Source organism: Podarcis raffonei, chromosome 15 (assembly GCF_027172205.1).
Source record: "Podarcis raffonei isolate rPodRaf1 chromosome 15, rPodRaf1.pri, whole genome shotgun sequence".
Lineage (NCBI taxonomy): Eukaryota > Metazoa > Chordata > Lepidosauria > Squamata > Lacertidae > Podarcis > Podarcis raffonei.
This window is the reverse complement of record NC_070616.1, coordinates 98064-119291: the sequence shown is the minus strand read 5'-3', so window position 1 is coordinate 119291 and position 21228 is coordinate 98064. Positions and strand designations below refer to the sequence as shown.

Here is a 21228-nt window from a genome sequence, read left to right as displayed (position 1 = left end):
AAAGAGGGGCGCATGGCTGACCATAGAGTAAGGCTTGTACAGTAAAAGGAAGGGAAAGAGGAGCTTGATAGAGCGTCTCTGATCTCCCTGGTTCAAGGGCTGGGGGGGGAGGGGAACTTCCAGGTGTTTAAATAAGAATAAGAATAATAAATTTATTATTTATACCCCACCCATCTGGCTGAGTTTCCCCAGCCACTCTGGGCGGCTCCCAATCAAATGTTAAAAACAGTAAAGCGTTAAATATTAAAAACTTATACCGGTAATTTCTCCCGGTCGCTTTTCTTACCAGCATGGCCAAACTTGACCCTCCAGCTGTTTTGGGACTACAACTCCCATGATCCCTAGCTAACAGGACCAGTGGTCAGAGGTGATGGGAATTGTAGTCCCAAAAAAACTGGAGGGCCAAGTTTAGCCAAGGGGAACTCAAAAGCGAGTTGCGCTCAATATGTAAAGAAACACGTGCTTGTAAAACAGGAGGAAAACACAGGAAGATTTTCTAAAAGAAAAGAAAAGGCAGGGCCGAAGCATCCCGCCCACCTCAAGGAGGTCCCGGGCGTAACTAAGAGCCGAAGGCCTGGCGGAAGATCATCGGGAAGCTTTTAATGTTGGACTTTTTAAATCTTATTTTGCCGGAAGCCACTCATAATGGGCGGGATATAAAAAAACAATTACTGTCGTCGTGTCGTCATCCTCCTCATCCGCATCATCCGCATACGGGTATTTGGAAGGATGCCGGAAATGGGCCCGGAGAACCGGAAGTCCCGTCTGAGGCCGCTCTGCCCCGACGCCTCCTCTGCTCCCTCCCTCCCCGCCCCCAGTCTCGCCGCTGCGGCTGACGGAGCGAGGCCTCCATTTTGCCTGCGAGAGGCCGGCGCCGTCGCTCGGCTGGGTGGGCGGCCCCCGACCGAGGAGGTGAGGCTGCCTGGCGGGAGGGCGGCGGGGACGAGGAGGCCTGAGGCGCCCAGGAGGCCGGGCTCCTTCCCCCCGGGGAGCCGGCGGGAGGGGGGTGTCGGGCTTCGCCTCCGAGGCCTCGCGGCGCCTTCAGGGCTTCTCCGGCCCAGGCGGGGAAGGGGGAAAGCGGGTGCAGGGGGGGGGCAGGGCGCCTGGTCTCCTGCCGTCCAATTTTTTTGGGGGGGGGAATTAGAGAGGGACCGAGGAAGGGGGCGGCGGGGGAAGGGAAAGGAAGGGAGGAAAAGGACCGGGGGGGGAGAGAGGGTCTTAATTGTTAGGGAGGCTCGTGGGGGTAATAATAATAATAATTTATTACTTATACCCCGCCGATTTGGCTGGGCTTCCGCAGCCACTTCAAAAATATATTAATATACCAAGGGATAATAATAATAATTTTTTGTCATTTATACCCCCCTCCCATCTGGCTGAGTTTCCCCAGCCACTCTGGGCGGCTTCCAATCAAGTGTTAAAAACAATACAGCGAAAAGGCCCTCTGCCTGGTTCCCTGTAAACTCACTTCTCGCAATGAGGGAACTGCCAGAAGGCCCTCGGAGCTGGATCTCAGTGTCTGGGCAGAACGATGGGGGTGGAGAAGCTCCTTCAGGTATACAGGACCGAGGTTGCAGTTTCCTTGCTGCTGCTATCTGTAATCGTGATTGGAGGGGAGGGGTGGGATTCGCTTGTTATTGGTGTTCCTCCTATTCATCATGGTGATGGGGGGGGGGCGCGGGTTGGACTTCCCTTTCTGCTCTCCTTACTGATCATGATGGTGTTTGGGGTGTGCGCGGGGGCTTGGACTCCGCTTAATATGGTCAGCGTGGAGCCAACGGGGGCGGGTGGAAGTGCTGCTTGTAATATTTCTGCCCACCTCTCCAAACCTGCTGGCTACCGGGAGTTTGAGTGCAAGAACATCTGGAGGACCACAGGTGTTTTCACCCCCTTGTTTACCAAAACCATTGTAATGAAATCCGCGTTTACGTTGTGGTTTTTAATGGCTTTTGATCTTTCCGTAAGTCACTTAGAGACATTTTTGGTGTTCTGTTGCTGATACTGGATAAATAACATTTGGTGTGGGGTTTGTTACAAGAGAAATAAACTGCTCCCTTTCCCTTATGGGGTATTCTGGAGCCTGTATACAGTCCTTGAGGGTTCCCTATCAGTAGGGGGAAGTAACAGAGGCCAACCAGAGTGTACTGTATTTGAGAAGCAAAGCGGCTAGTAAGCCTGGTCTTTATTTAAGGAACTGTTGCAACAGGGTCCCCACAAGCAGGAGGGAGGAGAGCCTTGAACAATGGTGTTCAAGCCCTTATATAGACTTTTCAGATTGCCCACCCTATAGCCAAAAGACCACCACCCCAAAACATCATAAATACATCACAGAAGGAGGCGGTCTATAGCAGAAATCCTGTCTGCCAGGATACATGATAATGGTCACTGATTGCATTACCTGGGCAGTCTGGCCATTCTTTTGTTATGGTTAATACTTTATCATTCCCAAATCCAGGTCACAGGCTCACCCTATTCATACCCAAATGCATCCTTAAGACAAGATTTGCAAGGAAAAAAATACAATAGGAAGACTTTCCCCATTTGCTCCCTGTAACTGCAGAGGAATATTTGAGGTCATACTATTTCAGACATGTGATTTATATACTTATGTATGTGTTTGCCTTATAAGTTTATGAACATTTTATATTTGAGACTTTAGAATCGTATAACAGGTTGAAAATTGCTTTTTTTAAAAAGCATTTATCCTCCTTCTTAGTGGCTAAAAAAACACCAGGCACCCAACCAAGAATCTTGTGCTATCTGAAAGGCTAGCACATTCATTGCTTATGGACCCCCCCTTTGTTATAGACTGCAGCATACCCTCTAGTCCATGAAAATATCCTGAGGTAATAAGTGCACTTGTTTTTTAAGCTGACACAGATTCTCTGCTCAGGGATCCCCCTGAAGAATCCTCCCGCATTACTGTCTCAGGCACTTGCTCCTTGTTTTCCTTGCCTTCTCCCCACCTCCCAAATTGCTCTCTGTAGCCAGGGTGGAATTCCCCCTTCTGTTCAGAAGCATCAGCCATTAAGGAAAAAGAGGCCCTTTGGTGCCTGCTCTGGGGGGTGGGGAGGGCAGCAGGTAGCATCATGGTTCACCATATTTGTACCACGCCACATCTCAGCCACTGTGCTCCTTGAAGCTGCTTATATTATCATTTTTAGCCCCCTGTTCCTAGGGCCAGTCCTGTTGTTTTTGGAGGAAAAGTCTAAAAGGTCGGTGCTATTGACAATGGGTGCTTTTGTGCAGGAATCCTGCTTGGCTATTAATGGCTACTAGTGACAGTGTTGATACTTCTGAATTCCAGTTGCCGGAAGCCACAGGAGGGGAGAGTGCTGCTGCACTCAGGTCTTGCCTGCGGACATCTGGCTATCCACTGTGAGAACAGGAGGCTGGACTGGCCACTGCCCTGATCCTGCCAGGCTCTTCTTATGCTCTAGTCCAGTGATGGCCAAACTCACCCCTCTAGCTGTTTGGGGACTACAGTTCCCATCATCCCTGACCACTGGTCCTGTTACCTAGGGATGATGGGAGTCGTAGTCCAAAAACAGCTGGAGGGCTGAGTTTGGCTATCACTGCCCTAGTCTTATGGAGCTCCTGGTTCTGTTTCCATCAAAGGTAGCAAACCAGTGACTCCTTAAAGCAGGCTTTGCCAACCTTGTGCCCTCCTCAGCCATCACAGCCGTCTGATGGGAGCATGGCTGTCCTAGTTGGGTCAGATGGGTGTCATAACCCAAAACATCTGGGAGGCACCAGAAGAAGGCTGTGGCTTACATCCTCCACTCTGCATCCTCATCTTTCCCTCTGAGATGCAAAAACTATCTATGCTAACTTAAGAGGAAGGTGGTTGTTCGTTTCCTCCTATTTATTTATGCATCATTATTATTATTATTATTATTATTATTATTAAATCGCATGGATAGCACATGGATGGTGCTTTGCTGGGTGTTTTATGTCTCCAAGATCTTTTGTGATGGATCTGGGAAGTTGGATGGATGTAGGAAGCTACCTTATACAGAATCAAACCCTACCCATGATGTCAGGTTGAGAGTCTTTCTGAGTCCTACCTAGAGATTGAACCTGGGATCATCTTCATGCAAAACATGTGCTCTCCTCTGGAGCTGTGCCACTTCACATCCTCTGCAGCAGCCTTCCCCAGCCTAGTGCTCTCCAGATGTTTTTCGACTACAGCGCCCGTCAACCCCAGTTAGCATGATATAATGACCAGGGCCGATGGGAGTTGTAGTTCAGCAACATCTGGAGACCAAATGTCCCCCACGCCTGATCTGCATGAAAAGCTAAGAGGTACCGTAGCATCATGGCAGAGACTTGAGTTGTGAACTGGGAAGCACCCATTTCAAATACCCCTTTGTCCACAAATTAGCTGACTCTCTCACTCTCTGCCTTGGCTCCCCAGCTGCAACGTGGCAGAAATGGTTCTGGCATAAGGGTTGTTGCAAATATTACCGAGAAGCTGTGTGAGGTGCATGGAGTGCTCTAAAGTGTTCTCCTGTAAGTGCTGTGTGCTATTAATGCGGGAAACTGAGAAGATGGATGTTTTCTCAGTGCCAAATGCTGGAGGAGCCAAGAACAATAAGAAGAGCCTGCTGGATCAGGCCCAAAGGGGCCCATTTAGTCCAGCATCCTGTACTCATAGTAGCCAGACTGATGCTTCAGTGGGAAACCACAAATAGAACCTGAGCCCAAGAATCTTTTCCTCCCCTCCTGTGGTTTCCAGCAACTGGTATTTAGAAGTATTACTGTTTCTGACCATGGATGCAAAGCATAGCCTTTCTCCATCCATCCCTCAGCCATTACAGCATAGGAAGCTGCCTTCTCCTGACTCAGACCATTGGTCCATTTAGCACAGACATCCCCAACCTTCGGCCTTCCAGGTTTTTGGACTACAATTCCCATCATCCCTGACCACTGGTCCTGTTAGCTAGGGATCATGGGAGTTGTAGGCCAAAACATCTGGAGGACCGCAGGTTGGGGATGCTCATTGTCTGCACTGAGTGGCAGCTACGATTCAACATTTCAGGCAGGAGGAACATTCCCAGCCCTATGTGGGAGATACCAGTTGTTGAAACTGGGACCTTCTGCTACGAAGCAGGTACTCTACCAATGAGTTATGATCCTCCCTGTTAAATGAGGTGACCAAAAACTGTGAGCTTCGGGAGTCTGCAATGATTAACCCAGAGCCACATCCAATTCAAACCAATGGCCTGTGTATGAAAGGCCACAAGTAGCATGACAACCCCCGCCCGCTAGGGGACAGTATCCAGCAGTAAAGATCTTTCCAGGAGTAGAAGGACGATGAAAACCAGAGGGCAGCACTTCTGGATTGAAAGTAGACCCAAAGGAAGTGGGCATGGTCCTTGGTGCCAGCAACTCCTGGACGGTTAAGTCCAGTCAAAGGCGACTATGCGGTGCAACGTTCATCTCGCTTCAGGCTGAAGTTTTCCGGGTCATGTGGCCAGCATGACCAAGCCTCTACTAGTGCATGGAAACGCCGTTTACCTTCCCCCTGCAGCGGTACCTATTTATCTACTTGCACCGGCATGCTTTCAAACTGCTATGTTGGCAGAAGCTGGGGCAGAGTAGGTGGGTGTTTTGTGGCCAGTGCTTTCAGTCTGCCAGCCTCTGGGTGCAATCCAGCCCGCTCCTTATGCACCCTGCCATTTTAAACCCCCAATCCCTCTGTGGGCCAGTGGGTCTGAGATCTCTGCTGGCAGGAGTGTAGAGTGTAGAGCATGCTGCGATGGGGAGAGAGCCTGGAGGCTGTGGTAGTGGCTGTGGTAGTGCTGGAAAAACAGGAGGGAGCACTTGTCTGACGAAAGGCAAAGGGAGAAAAGAGAGAGGTGCTTTATAATTAGAAACCTGCCTATGAAGTAGGAACACCCTTGCAAAGTATAGTTTGGGCAATGAGGATGCAGTTTTGGAAAGGAGGGTGGCTAAATATTGTGTGTGTGATCTAACAATGTGATTGCCCATGGAGGCCTTGTTCCAGTTGCAGTCATTGCATTTGAGCCAGGATTAAGAATTGCCAGGGTGGGTCTGTTTCACCCAGGGAGGAGGAAAGCCTGCATAGAGCCTGGTGCCTGAGCAGGGATCGCAGGATTGGTTGGGATCTGTCGCTTGTGTTGTGGCTGGAGCGGGGCATAAGCTGCTGCCCCCTTGCATCCAGCGTTGGTGGTTCTTACCTCTCACTTCTCTCCCCCTCTGTCAGTAAACAAAATGCTGGCAAGAGGCCATTGATCTGTGTGTTGCCTGTAGAATGTGCAATCTGAGCCCTTGGCCTGCCCCTGCCTCAAACCAACAGACAGGAGAAATCCTTCACCTGTCGGCAATTGTCCCCTCGTGGGAAGGATTTGGGGAGTGTCCCTGAGGATATCCTAGTAGCCACCTCTGCCGCCCAAGCTGCAACACGGAGCCCACTTTCATGTTTTCACTTCGGGTTTATGCTTAATAGTGCTAGCAATGCATGTATATTGTGTTACCTCATCATTACTGCATTAGTAAATGAAAATTACTCCTGCGGTGTGGCAGCAGAAAGGCATGAGTGTGGTTTTGGCCAGAAATGCGTATCTTATTTTAAAAAATGACTCATGCCTTTCTCCTGCCATACTCCTGCAGCACTCGTGGAATCTGATAAAACGAACAACTCATCAGAAGAGTGTCCTAGTCCAGACCCACGAGGAGTGCTCCTTTGGTCCAGTCAGCCCAAGATGGAATCCAACATGGTGGCAACAGCTATGTTGTGACCCACCTAGCGCGGCCTCACAACTCAGTGGGTGAAGGCCTGCATCCCAGCAGATCACAGCTGCAACCAAATGTGGGTTTGGAATAGCTGGATATTTGACTGGCCTGAAGAAACCTCTGTGTTTGCATGTCAGAGTCAGTGGGTACAAAGCATGGGTGGCGTGGGGAACCTGTGGAGGTCCTCCAGGTCAGGCATTGGGGCTTCAGGGCCCCACGTGGCTCTGGTCCTCTGCTCTTGCCACCATTTTGCCTGCCAGCGGTCTCTATCTACCATTGACTGCTCCAGTCTTTGTCAAAGAGACCCCTTCAAAGATTCTTGGAATCTTGACTACGGCTTGTTGGAAGTTAAATGAGAGTATCTGCTATACAGTGGTACCTCGGGTTACATACGCTTCAGGTTACATATGCTTCAGGTTACAGACTCTGCTAACCCAGAAATTGTACCTCGGGTTAAGAACTTTGCTTCAGGATGAGAACAGAAATCGTGCTCCGGTGGTGTGGTAGCAGCGGGAGGCCCCATTAGCTAAAGTGGTGCTTCTGGTTAAGAACAGTTTCAGGTTAAGTACGGACCTCCGGAACGAATTAAGTACTTAACCCGAAGTACCACTGTATATTTTGGAAAGTGGTTTGTCTGTCTGTTCTCTATAGGTTCCACCCCCTATCTGGATATCATTGGCACAAGGGTTTCTAAGGTGGGAGCAGGGGGTCGTTGTCAAATTTGGGCCACTGGCTGCCATTTTGAATCAAGAACTTACAGCAGTCGAAAACAGTAACCCTGAGTGATTAAGAGGCTTAACCATTCCCCCTTCCAAAGTCCTGTCCGTATCAGAGATCATAACTATTTTATCAAGCTTTAGAAATTTTGTAAGAATGTTTGAGGAAGGGACATAGCTCAGTAGTAGAGCACATCCTTTACATGTGCAAATGGTCCTAGGTCACATTTCCAGGGCGGATATACAAAGGCTCCCTGGAAAACTGCTGCCATTGTGTACAGTAGTGAGCAAAAGGCACCAGTGGCCTGACTGTGATGGAAGGTAGTTTTCTAAGTTCTTAAGAAGTAAGCAGATCCAGAGTGCAGGGGGGCCAGACCAGAGGAACAGACTCTTGCACTGGGGTTTTGTTTCAGGGGTTCTGTTGGGAGAGGGGTTGTTGCTGATATTAATTTTTTGTATCTTTTTAGAGTTATGTGGGAAATGTTCAATTTGGTTGTTTACTTTTTGATGAGTTTTATTTATTGTTTATGACTACTTTTGTTATGTTTGTAATTATGCACATTTTTTCCTGTTGTAAGCCACCTTGAGCATGGTTTTAACTATGGAAAGGTGGCATACAAATAAAATAATTAATTACTTTGCTTGATCTTTGACATGGTGGGTCCAAATTCACAAATTATCCAGTTGGGTTTTCTTTTCTCCTAAAATTTTCTGGGCCACACCGGGCCTTTGCAGTGAGATCCGTTTCCCTCCAACAGCTAGACCTGCCCTGCCTTGCCCTTGTGCCTTCTTTGTGTGTGATGGCCTTATCCTTAGTCTCCTTCCCTCCTTGTTTCCTCACAGGTGCTGTAACCCAGCAAGGGAGGGCCACTTCCTTCGCTGACTTTGGCCCCTTCCTCCTCCTCCTCTACCCCCCTCAGCCCCATCTATAACCGCAACCATGTCGGACTTTGTGGAGAGCGAGGCTGAGGAGTCCGAGGAGGAGTACGACGAAGATGGGGAAGTCGTCACCAGGCCACCCAAGAAGTTCGTTGAGGATGAAGACGGTGAGCTGGCTTCGCTTTCCCCCTCGGGTTTCTGAGTTGTGCCAACAGTCTGTCCATGTGAGTCTCTGCCAGAAAGCTTCCAGACAGCAGAGGGAGCGTCTGTGCTGGTCCATGGCAGAAAAAACAACCAAGCTCCTGTGACTCGTTTCGGCTGGCGGGTTTGGGGGGCTTTAGCCGACAAAGGCTTCTGACTTGGTTGGGTGCATTGCCCGGAAGCTGCACCCTGGCAGGCCAGCTGCATTCAGGGTATGTCCACTTGGGAACAGGCTGCATCTACACGCCTTAAGTGGCTGGAGGAATGTAATTGGATTTGGGGGCAAGAGGAATGAACAGATTGAGAAACGCATCCACTGGGCGCCCCAACATAAAAATTGTACTTTGGAAAGGGAACGGTTGTGTGTGAGCTTCAGGCCTTCGTGGAAGTTTGGTCCTGGCAAACAAACCCTCACTTAAATGAGAGCATAAGAGCCTAAACCGAGCTCTGCTGGATCAAGCCAGTAGCCCATCTAGTCCGGCATCCTGTTCTCGCAGTGGCCGACCAGATGCCCCAAGGGGAAGCCTGTGAGCAGGATGTAAGTGCAAGAGCGCTCTCCTCTCCAGTGGTATTCGGAACCATAGCTGCCTCCAGCTGTGGAGGCAGAGTGTGGCCATCGTGGCTTGCATCCATTATTGATAGCCTTCTCCTCCGTGAATTCGTGAAATCCCCTTTTATATTTTGTGTTTCTGTATTTTTATGTTGCGAACCACCCTGTGAAGGCCAGCATACAGATTCAATAAGTAAACGGATAGATTTTAAAGCCATCTAGGTTGGTGGCCATCGCTGCCTCCTGTGGCAGGGAGTTCCATAGTTCAGCTAATCCTTTGCCTCTGCCTCTGGGAACTTGCTTTTCTTTGCTGACTTCTGTCTATTTATTGTATTGACTTTTATTGTATTGACTTTCTCCTATCAGAGGAGGAGGAGGAAAACCTTGATGACCAGGACGAGCAGGGGAACTTGAAAGGGTTCATCAATGATGATGACGATGAGGAAGAGGAGGAGGAGGAAGAAGCCAGTGATTCCGGAGACTCTGAGGACGATGTTGGTCGTAAAAAGAGGAAGCGGAGTAAGTTTGGGGGTGGTCAGCAACAAGCAGGTCCCTGTCGGTCTTCATTCTCTGTGCCAGTCCTCTTCAACCTGGGCCTCTCTGGATGTTGTGAACTACAACTCCCATCAGCCCCAACTAGGAGTTGTGGTCCACACCGTCTGAAGGGCTGCCCTGCGTCATTTGTCCTCATTGAATTCCACCTGCCCATAGCCCCACCTTCTGCCTGACCTGGGTGACTCACCTTTTTCCCCCTGCCCTCCTCCTTCCCACCAATCTTTTCCAGCTTCCTTTTCTACTTGTTTGGGGTCCTGACTTTCTATCTCTCCCTCTCTAGATTTTGATGACCGTCTTGAGGACGACGACTTTGACCTCATTGAAGAAAACTTGGGTGTCAAAGTTAAACGGGTGAGTAGCACGTCACACTCTGGCACTCTTTTGAGTGAGCAAGGTGCTCTTATTTCAGCTATCCTAATCTACTACTATTTCGATTTGCTGGATCTTTTTCTTTAAAAGGAAGGGCTTCCTCAGTCACCTCTCCTTCAGGCAAAGTCTCATGCCCCCATGCAGTCTGAGAAGGCTGTGCTGGAGAGACTTAAATCAGCCTTACTTCCCTCTCTGCCCCCTGTGTTGTTGACTGGGACTGATGGGAGTTTTTGTCCAAAATATCTGAAGAGTACCTGGTTGGGGAAGCCTGACCTCAAAGTAGATTGGGTCCCACTGCAGCCTGGCTCTTACCCCTATCACACGTCTTTTGTTTGGCTGAGGTGTGGTTGTTAACAACAACAACAACAACTATTTATACCCTGCCCATCTGGCTGGGTTTTCCCAGACACTCTGGCCGGCCTTCAATATAAATAATAATAATAATAATAATAATAATAATAATAATAATAATAATAATAGTAAAGTGATAAAATGTCAAACATTAAAAACTTTCCAATACAGGGCTGCCTTCAGATGTCTTCTAAAAATCAGATAGTTGTTTATTTCCTTGACATCTGACTGGAGGGCCTTCCACAGGGTGGGCGCCACCACTGAGAAGGCCCTCTGCCTGGTTCCCTGTAACCTCACTTCTCACAGGGAGGGAGGGAACTGCCAGAAGGCCCTCGGCGCTGGACCTCAGTGTCCGGGGAAACAATTGGGGTGGAGACGCTCCTTCAGGTATACTGGGCCGAGGCCATGTGGGGCTGTAAAGGTCAGCACCAACACTTTGAATTGTGCTCGGAAACTTACTGGGAGCCAATGTAGGTCTTTCAGGACCAGTGCTATATGGTCTTGGCGGCTGCTCCTAGTCACCAGTGTAGCTGTCACATTTTGGATTAACTGTAGTTTCCAGCTCACCTTCAAAAGTAGCCCCACGTAGAACGCATGGCAGTAGTCCAAGTGGGAGATAACCATAGCATGTACCACTCTGGTGAGACAGTCCGCAGGTAGGGTCTCAACCTGCGTACCAGATGGAGTTGGTAGACAGCTGCCCTGGACAGCAGTGACCCTGCCTTCTGCTACATCTTGAATGATCTCCAGGCAGGGTGGAGACCTCTGTTTACAGGCAACAGGGTTAGGAAAGACGGTGTCCCTGAGAGGTTGTGTTGGGTGTGGAGATGAGGGGCTGCCTGTTGAGTCCCAGGAAGGTGTGGGGAGTCCCTATCTCAAGGGGCCTGCAGACTGATCAAACAGAATACATTTCCCTCGGCAGCAAAAATTCAGGCGGGTGAGGAAGATGTCAGATGACGAGGATGACGAAGAAGAGGATTATGGGAAGGAGGAGCACGAGAAGGAAGCCATTGCTGAAGAGATCTTCCAGGATGGGGAGGGCGAGGATGGGGGAGAGGGCGGCGAAGGCCCTGTTGCCGCAGCCGAGGAAGAAGAGGAAGAGGAGGAAGATGAATCTGGTAGGTATTGATGCTCACTCCTCCGGGATACTGGATGAAATGATAGGAGGGGCTGTGAGTTGAAGGAAGGTGTTCAAAGGAGCCAGTGGCAGCTAGTGGCCTTTGGAAAGATTCAGAAGCCAGCCTTGGGGAGCTCTTACCTAACATGGGAGCAACATATTTCTTATTTCATTAGATTATTTTGCTCAGGCTGGAGCCCCCATGGCAAAGTAGTGGTATATTCCAGACTGGCGTGAGGGGGAGACCTCCCTCCCTGCCTCCCAGCTGAATGGGGGGGGGACCCTGGCAGAGATGCACCAGCAACTGGGCATAGATCAATAATAGGTCGAGACAGAGGTGGGGTGAGGAAGGGCCCAGTTCCAGCCACCCATGTGAGCGGCGGCCATTGCTGTTTCTTCCAGACATCGATGACTTCATTGTGGATGACGATGGGCAGCCTCTGAAGAAGCCCAAGTGGAGGAAGAAGCTCCCCGGATACACAGACGCGTAAGTCGGGCGAAGGCCGCTGCCCTTCTTTCAAGTTCTGACTGCGGGGAGGGAACCACCGCCAAAGGGAAATGTTGGGCGTGAGCGGTAGCATGACAGCCATCTGCAGCCCCCAAAGGGCTGTCGCGTGGAAGATGGAGCAAGCCCGTTTTCTGCTGCTCCAGAGGGCAGGACCCAAGCCAAGGGTTCAAATTGCAAGAAAGGAGATTTCAGCTAAACTGTAGGGAAAGAGATTCCTGAGAGTAAGAATCATTCGACAGTGGAACGAAGTGCCACAGAGGATGGTGGCTTCTCCTTCCTTCCTTTAAGCAGAGGTCGGATGGCCATCTGCCAGAGGTGCTTTAGCTGTGATTCCTGCATTGCAGGGGGTTGGAATAGATGACCCTTGGGGGTCCCTTCCACCTCTACAATTCTGCGAAATGCTTTTCCTTGCAGTGGCCCCTGGAGCTGCCCAGCTCCCTTTCAATGTGGAAATCGGCCTGCTTTGGCTTCAGGTGTTCAGAGGCCCCTGTTCTCATAAGGCTCTTTGTGGGCAAGTCAGCTGCTGCCCTCTCTCCTTCCCCCACCCCTGAGACATTGAGGGTCTTCAGTGGTCAAATACCAGTGTTCCTGTCCTCTTCCAGTGCTTTGCAAGAGGCTCAGGAGATATTCGGAGTGGACTTTGACTATGACGAGTTCGAGAAGTACAACGAGTACGACGAAGAGATGGAAGACGAGTACGACTACGAGCCCGAAGAGACAGAAGGGGAGATCCGTGTCCGGCCCAAGAAGACGGCCAAGAAGCGCGTCAGCCGCCGCAGCATTTTCGAGATGTATGAGCCCAGCGAACTGGAGAGCAGCCACCTGACTGACCAGGACAACGAGATCCGGGTGACTGACATGCCCGAGAGGTTCCAGGTGAGGAGACCTGCCTGTCCGGTCCTTGCTTCTCCCTTCTCACCTTCAAGCAGCTGGAACTACCTGCTGCATTTACAGCAAGGGTGGGGGGACACCTGTGGCTGCCCCCCAGATGTTGCTGGAGTCCAGCACCCATCACCCTCATCCCTGACCAGTGGCCCTGCTAGATTGCTGGGGATCTGGAGTCCAGCAACATCTGGGGTCACAAAACGCAGAGGCCCCTTGCAGCAAACTTCACCCCTTTGCACTCTGTTTTCCTCCTCCCAGCTGCGCTCCATCCATGTGAAGAATGCCGAAGATGACGAGCTGGAAGAGGAAGCCGACTGGATCTACCGGAATGCTTTTGCCATGCCCACCATCTCCCTGCAGGTGAGGATCTGCTCGGAGTGACAGCTGTTCTTGGAAGGCTGTGGGACATGTCTCTATGTTGTTGTTTGTTTTATTATTACTCCTCCACTCTTAAGGTCCCAGGGCAACTTGCAGCCTATAAAGAAATATTGAAAACAATGCAAAGCAACTTAACAGCCATAAAATTGAGATGGGTTTTGTCAAAAGACGTGCATCTTCAGCATCCTTTGGAAGTTGTATAATGTAGGTGCCAGAGACACATCTCTGGGGAGGGAGTTCTACAACTGAGGGGCCACCACAGAGAAGACCCTCTTTTGGACTGCCACCCCCTAAACCTCTGAGGGCAGAGGGTGTACCAAAAGAACCCCCTCTGCTGATCTCAGCACCCAAGCGAAGGAGGTGGTCTTTCAGGTATTTGGTGCCTGGGTCGTTTAGAGCTTTAAATGCTAACATGCGCACCTTCAATTGGGTCTCAAAGCGAGCTAGCAATCATTGCAGCTGTTTCGAAAATAGTTTGTATGAGAATTAAATGCAATCCCAGGTGGTAGGTAATCTCGCTGCTGCATTTTGGACTAACTCTAAGCATGCAGAGCCTGCAATATTGAAGAGAATTAATTGCACTGCCCCCCCCCCTTTCCAGAGTTCTCCTTCACAGCCTTCACTTCGGAATTGTGTTTTTTGCCAGCTGGGTGTCAACAGGGTTGAGGTTCGGCTGTCTCTGGCGCACAGGTGTGGTAGTCTGTGAGGTGGGGGCTTTGGGCAGGGGCACTGTTAAGGACAGTGGAACAGGAGGAGATATTTGACATTAAAAATATAATTAGAGTAAACAGTTGGCTTAAAACAGCTATCTTAAAACACACCTCAAATTTAGAATCATAGAACTGCAGAGTTGGAAGGGATAGAGTTGTATGTGGCCCATATGGGGATTGAACCCGTGACATTGGCGTTGTCAGCGCCACGCTGTAACCAACTGAGCTAACTCTCAGCCTACCTGTCTCACTAGGTTTTCCCGTACAAAAAAAAAATGTGTTTCAGCTAATTCTGTTTAAAATTTAAAATATGATTAAAATCAGCAGCTGAAAATGCAGGTCAAACCCAGATGTCTTGCTAGGCTTTCCAGAACAAAAAATATTGTTAGCAGGTGCTTGAAATGAGTACGGTGACAGTGTCTGCCTGGTGTCAATAGGCAGGGAGTTCCAAAGGGGTGGGTGTTGCCACGCTCAGAGATAGAATTTGCTCTATGGTTGTAAGAAATGTCAGTGTCAGCCGACCCCCCTGCCTTCTCCTTGCTCCCCAGGAGAGTGCCGACTACCTGGACCGCGGCCAGGCCAGCAGCAGCTTCAGCCGCAAGGGCCCCAGCACCATCCAGAAGATCAAAGAGGCCCTGAACTTCATGAGGAACCAACACTTTGAGGTGAGCTGGGATGGGGCGGCTGAGCTGCTTCCTTGAGGGTAGATGGATTTCTTTGACTGGTGGAAGCTGGAGTCCTAAAGCACAGCCACGCTGACAGGGGCCGATGGCAGCTGGAATCCCTAATCCCTGGCAGGTGGCCGGGCACCGAAGCCTGCCATGAACAGGAGGGCACCTGGCCGTGAGCCCAACCTCCTTGGGTTTAATGGGGTTTCCCCACTTTCCCCCCCTTAGGTCCCGTTCATCGCCTTCTACAGGAAGGAGTACGTAGAGCCAGAACTGCACATCAATGACCTGTGGCGAGTCTGGCAGTGGGACGAGAAGGTGAGGCTCCCAGCCCAGCCACCTCACCTGAGACAGTGATTCTGCTCTAAGATAGTTGCTGTTATCACTGAAATGGGAAAGGTGGTGTGGTGCTCGCTTCGGCAGCACATATACTAAAATTGGAACAATACAGAGAAGATTAGCATGGCCCCTGCGCAAGGATGACACGCAAATTCGTGAAGCGTTCCATATTTTTAAACACTCCAATGAAAGTAAATGATAGAGATGGTAACGTTTTAAAAAAAGAAAAAGGAAAGGTCGTGTGGACATAATGGACTCCTCTTTTTAAAAATAGTAATAGGGAAGTGCAGGGACGCGGGTGGTGCTGTGGGTTAAACCACAGAGCCTAGGACTTGCGGATCAGAAGGTCGGCGGTTCAAATCCCTGCGACGGGGTGAGCTCCCGTTGCTCGGTCCCTGCTCCTGCCCACCTAGCAGTTCGAAAGCACGTCAAAGTGCAAGTAGATAAATAGGTACCTCTCCGGCGGGAAGGTAAGCGCTGTTTCCGTGTGCTGCTCTGGTTCGCCAGAAGTGGCTTAGTCCTGGTGGCCACATGACCCGGAAGCTGTATGCTGGCTCCCTCGGCCAGTAAAGTGAGATGAGCGCCGCAACCCCAGAGTCGGTCCCGACTGGACCTAATGGTCAGGGGTCCCTTTACCTTTTTAATAGGGAAGTGCACTTGTCTGTTCTTGCTCTGTAGCCGCTCGTTGGTGGAAACTTTACCTGAGAAGATCCTCCTTGGCCACCATAGAAAGGGCCGTCATTTCTTTTAATAAATAACACTATATATCTTCCTGTGATTTCACTGAGCAAAATCTCTGTGTGAGGGGGCAATGGGCCCTGTTCTCCTGTCCAAAAAGGTCTGCGCCTCCTAGCTCTCTCCCTCTGCAAGCTTGAATGACCACGACCAGATTACCTGTGTCATGGGGTGTTGATGTTCATAAGGACACAAGAAGATGGATCAGGCCAAAGGGGGCCCAGCTAGTCCAGCATCCTGTTCTCACAGGGGCCATTCAGATACCTGTGGGAAAACTGCAAGCAGGATTTGAACACAAGAGCCCTCTCCCCTCCTGTGGTTTCGAACGACTGGTGTTCAGAAGCATGGCTGCCTCCAACTGTGCAGGCAGAGCAGAGCCATCCTGGCTAACTAGCCACCGAGAGCCCCTCTCATACATGACTCCCTCTATGGAGCTAGCTAGCTAAGCCCTGTGACTTCAGTTCCAGCATGACCCTGGCCAGGAGTCTCTCATTCCTTTCCCTCTCTCAGTTCACTGACCTTTGCAAGAAGTAGGGGCCCAAGCCCCCCCTCCACCGTTGGAAGGAAGCCCCCACCCCCTGCATCTTCCATGTTCAGACCCACTGCCATATTCTTGTGCTCGCCGGCCAAAGGGACCTCTCTGGCTCTGCTCTGACTCTTGCTGCTTTCCTTACTCAAGGAAGTTCAGTTGGAGGCGAGAAGTCGGTGGGGTGGTTCTGGGAAGGCAGTCAGGTGACTCAAAGCAAACTTCCCTCTCTCTCTCCCTTGCCCCAGTGGACCCAGCTGAAGATCCGTAAGCAGAACCTGACCAGGCTCTTTGAGAAGATGCAAGCCTACCAGTACGAGCAGATCTCTGCGGATCCAGACAAGCCTCTGGCAGACGGCATCAGAGCCCTGGACACCACTGACATGGAGAGGTACCGTCTCTCCTCAGAGCTGTTAGGCCAAAACTTCAAGGCAAGCCGGTGCCTTGTCTCAATGGGAACACATGGTTCCCCCCTGGTCAGCCTGTCTGTCTCTTCCCGAGAGCCTTGGGGAAAACTTTCTGTGTCTTCTTTTCTTGACTAGGGCTGCCCTTTTGCCATTTCTTGTCATTGTCGTGATTTTGAACTCTGACAAAAGGGACACTGCAAGTATTTTAAGGAGAGTCTCCTTACATACAATCGTACCTTGGTTGTCAAATGGAATCTATTCTGGAACTCCATTCAAATTCCAAAAACATTCCTGCACGTAATCGAAAGCCAAGTTGGGCGTTTGACTTCCAAAGAACTTTTGCAAAGCAGAACACTCACTTCCGGGTTTGCGGCGTTCAGGAGTCAAAACGTTTAACTCCTAAGGCATTCGGGATCCAAACTGTACTTAAGAACTGAAGAAGAGTCTGGTCTAGCCATGTCCAAAGTCCGTTTTGGGGGCCTAATCCGGCCCGCAGGTTGGTTTAATGCAGGCCGTGTGGCAGTTTATTTCCTGGGGTAAAATCCTAAGAAAACCTCAACAACTTCAATCCTAAAAAAAGCTCAGCAGCTTCAGTCCTAAAAAAAGTTAGTAAAGTAAAGAAATAAAATCTGTTTCTTGTGGCTCCCGCCAAATATATATATATATTAAAATGCCTTCTCGTGCTTCTGTTTTGGCAGGCTGAAGGATGTGCAGTCCATGGATGAGCTGCGGGATGTGTACAACCACTTCCTGCTCTACTATGGCCGAGATATCCCCAAGATGCAGAACGCCGCCAAGGCAAGCCGCAAGAAGCACAAGAGGGTCCGGGAGGACGGCGAGGAGGAGGATGGTATGTGGGTTGCAGGAAGGGGCTGCCTGGTTTCTAGGGTGATCGTCTCCATACTCCAACCCCACCATCTCCCCGCTCTGGTGCCTTCGCTACAGGGCTGTCTCTCTCCCCCACCCTCTGAGCCTGGCTTTCTGCACATGGTGGTGGGGCCTGGCTCCATACCCTCCCTGTGCCAATTGCTGTGGGTCGCAAAAGCCCTGAAACTGGGCTGCTGCCCACAGAGGCTGGCACTCTTAGTTCTGGTTGTTTGTTTATTTATTTAGAAAATCTAGATATACCACTCAACACATTTGGCAAAAAAAACCCCAACAACCCAAAAGCCCTAAGCGGTAGTGATGATGATGATGATGATGATGATGATGATGATGATGACGATGATAATAATTAATTTATTTATACCCCACCCATCTGGCTAGGCTTCCCCAGTCACTCTGGGCGGCTTCCAAAAAAATATTAAAATACTGTAATGCATAAAACATTAAAAGCTTCCCTAAACAGGGCTGCCTTCAGATGTCTTCTAAAAGTCAGATAGTTGTTCTTCTCTTTGACATCTGGTGGGAGGGCGTTCCACAGGGTGGGCCTGCCTGGTTCCCTGTAACTTGGCTTCTCGCAGCGAGGGAACCGCCAGACCTCAGTGTCTGGGCAGAACGATGGAGGTGGAGACGCTCCTTCAGATATGCTGGACCGAGACCGTTTAAGTGAAATCATCAAGTCAGAAACAATGTATTACAAATGAAGATCATTTGGAATTAATAATAAAAGTATTACTTTGCTCAAGGGCAAAAAAGACTTGTGCAGGTTAGAAGGGTAAAAGCCACTTAAATGTGCATTAAAATGTAAGCACCTGTAATTGAAATATGGGCTGAAACAAACAGCAGCAGGATAATGTCCTTCTGGGCACAAAGGGAGCCAGTCTGGGTTCTTCTTCCCTTCCTTTCCCATCAGAGGTCTCCGCCTCTCAGGGCTTCCTCTGGGCATTGTTGCCCTGTGAGGCATCTTCACAGCCACGCTGCCTGTCGGACTGATGGGTGTTGTAGTCCCAGGCCATCAGGAGGAGCAGCAAGCTAGGAGTGGCTGCGCTAGAGAGACGAGATGCTCATGGTGAATCTCCCCCCTTGCTGGATGGGGGAAGGGGGCGGCCTCTCTCACTTTGTCAGGGGGGCTCCCCTTTCCTTTCCGTGAGATTTCTTGTTCGTTTATTTATTGGATTTATATTCCACTTTTCCTTCAAGGCACTCTTAAGTGGCTTACATGGTTCTTCTCCCCATTTAATGCCCACAACAACCTTGTGGGGTAGGTTAGGCTGAGAGGCAGTGATTGGCTTCCAGGATCACCCATGGCTGAGTTGGGGAATATGAACCCTGGTCGCTCCTGGGTCCTAGTCCAACACTCTTAACCACTGTGCCACAGTGCCTCTCTGCTGATGTTCCCAGTGTGTCTGGCCTCTCCCGGTCGTCCCTGGTGGTTGGGCATTTTCCTAAGGGCCTCTCTCTCTCTTTCCTTCTCCAGGCGAAGGGGAGGACGTGGAGGACGAAGAGCAGAAGGGGCCGGAGCTCAAGCAGGCGTCTCGACGGGACATGTATACCATCTGCCAAGCGGCTGGCCTAGGTAGGTACCAGCTCCTGTGCTCCCTTGGCCTTTGCAGTGAGTCAGTTCTCTGCCTCCGCAGTTGGAGGCAGCCGTACTGCTGAATCCCTGTTGCTGGAAACCTCAGGAGGGAAGAGGGCTGCTCTTGTGTTCGAATCCTGCTTGGGGACTTCTGGTCGGCCCCTATGAGAACAGGAGGCTGGGCGCTAGGTGGTGGTGGTGATAATAATAATAATTTTTAAAAAAAATTATTTATACCCCTCCTATCTGGCTGGGTTTCCCCAGCCACTCCGGGCGGCTTCCAACAAAAGATTACAAATACATTAAAACATCAGTCATTAAAAACTTCCGTAAACAGGGCTGCCTTCAGATGTCTTCTAAACATCAGATAGTTGTTTATTTCTTTGAAATCTGATGGGAGGGCGTTCCACAGGGCAGGTGCCACTACCAAGAAGGCCCTCTGCCTGGTTCCCTATAACTTGGCTTCTCGCAGTGAGGGAACCACCAGAAGGCCCTCGGCGCTTGACCTCAGTGTCCGGGTTAAATGCTGGGGGTGGATGACTGACGGTAAACCCCAGCAGGGCTATCCTTACATTCTCATGACTGACGGTTGCTGTTGTCCCCCTAGATGGCCTAGCCAAGAAGTTTGGGCTGACCCCCGAGCAGTTTGGGGAGAACTTGCGAGACAGTTACCAGCGCCACGAGACAGAGCAGTTCCCAGCTGAGCCCTTGGAGCTGGCCAAGGATTACGTCTGCAGGTAGGAGCCCTGGCTCAGGTGTAGCCCCCTCCTGGCTGGGGAGCGGGGGCCCTTTGACCTGTCCTGCCTCAGTTTCTTCCTTTGGAAAGGAACTCAAAATGTCTTGGCATTGGGCATGTTTGTTACTTGTGTTCCAGGCTCTTAAACTCTTCTCAGCTGGTTCAGTTGTGACTTGTGTGTCCGGGTTGTGCATTTTGGTTGACAAACATCGCTTTTGACAAGGTTTGCGCCTCCAGGCATCTGCTTTGTGGGTCTCTTTCGCATTGGCGTTTAATTTATTTAAATATTTATTCATTCATTAAAATGTATACAACACTTGATTGTAAAAAAACACACCACACAAAGCAGACAGACTTCAAAGCAGTGTACAGAGAAGAAGATAAAGCCTTAAAATTATTGATAATAACAATTAACAGCAATAATGTTAAGGCTTTTGGAAAATTAAAATAGCAATAGTCTAAAAGCAGATTAAAACTCACAGCAACTTACCTAAACCAGAATGTTTTCAGTAGAAGCCAAAAAGTGTACAGCAAAGGCACCTGCCTGTTTGCAATAGGCAGGGAGTTTCAACGTGCTGCCACACCAGTAACAGTGCCAGTTCCATCAGTTGAAGTGGTCAAGTGGGCATAAAGCACACTTTGGTTATAAGCCCAGAACACATTGCAATTATCAGACACATCAGTACAGAAGCTGGTTGGCAAAGCCTCTTGGGTTTGACCGGGCTGCCTGAATAATGCACATTTTTAGAAGGCTTCCTGTGGGTGGGCTGTGATGAAGGCGGAGACGGGAGGAAGTGGGTGGGAGGGAGTTGTGAATAACAGCTGGAGGCTGGGAGTGAGGAAGGGGGTGATCCTGCGCCCCACCCTGACCCAGCTGTGCCCTTGCCTTGGTGCTCTCCACAGCCAGTTCCCCACCCCGGAGGCCGTGCTGGAAGGGGCCTGCTACATGGTGGCCCTGCAGATTGCCCGCGAGCCCTTGGTCCGGCAGGTCCTGCGCCAGACCTTCCAGGAAAGGGCAAAGATCAACGTCGCTCCTACCAAGAAAGGGAAGAAGGTAAAGCGCACCTGCCTGGGAGGTTCTCCCTGGCGAACGGGGGGAATCTGGTGCCAAGGCTCTCTCTGCCGTAGTGGTGGTGGAGCTGTTTGGCTTGGGCTCTGGACAGACCCGGGTTCAAATCCCTCTGTGCGTGGCTGTCCCCAAGGCCCAGCCAGTAACTCTGCAAACCCGTTTGCAGCACGCTTGAGAATTCACAGTTCAGCAAGCAAAGGCTTACATTTAAAAACTGAGCAAGCAGAAGCTGTGAAAGAAAATGTGTAAGAGGAAGTGGAAGACCATGGCAATATATCTCTCTGTCTCTCAGCTTGGTCCTACCTCACAGGG

The 21228-nt window shown here is 50.3% G+C and overlaps 1 protein-coding gene and 1 non-coding gene across 2 annotated transcripts in view; both read left to right on the top strand.

The window, feature by feature from the left end:
• The first annotated feature begins 787 nt into the window (after positions 1–787).
• The window catches only part of SUPT6H (SPT6 homolog, histone chaperone and transcription elongation factor), a 41226-nt gene continuing 20785 nt past the window's right edge, over positions 788–21228 (top strand). Inside the window, exons 1-15 of the mRNA XM_053366317.1 lie at positions 788–912; positions 8319–8521; positions 9472–9624; positions 9941–10011; positions 11303–11498; positions 11900–11984; positions 12608–12881; positions 13149–13250; positions 14527–14643; positions 14875–14964; positions 16495–16637; positions 17352–17503; positions 19013–19111; positions 19719–19848; positions 20751–20901. Of these exons, the coding sequence (XP_053222292.1) occupies positions 8416–8521; positions 9472–9624; positions 9941–10011; positions 11303–11498; positions 11900–11984; positions 12608–12881; positions 13149–13250; positions 14527–14643; positions 14875–14964; positions 16495–16637; positions 17352–17503; positions 19013–19111; positions 19719–19848; positions 20751–20901 (1869 nt within the window). The 5' untranslated portion in view covers positions 788–912; positions 8319–8415. The remainder of the gene's footprint in view (positions 913–8318; positions 8522–9471; positions 9625–9940; positions 10012–11302; positions 11499–11899; positions 11985–12607; positions 12882–13148; positions 13251–14526; positions 14644–14874; positions 14965–16494; positions 16638–17351; positions 17504–19012; positions 19112–19718; positions 19849–20750; positions 20902–21228) is intronic.
• LOC128403262 (U6 spliceosomal RNA) lies at positions 15054–15160 on the top strand. Its single transcript, XR_008327909.1, has one exon. It is a non-coding gene; the product is annotated as a U6 spliceosomal RNA (small nuclear RNA).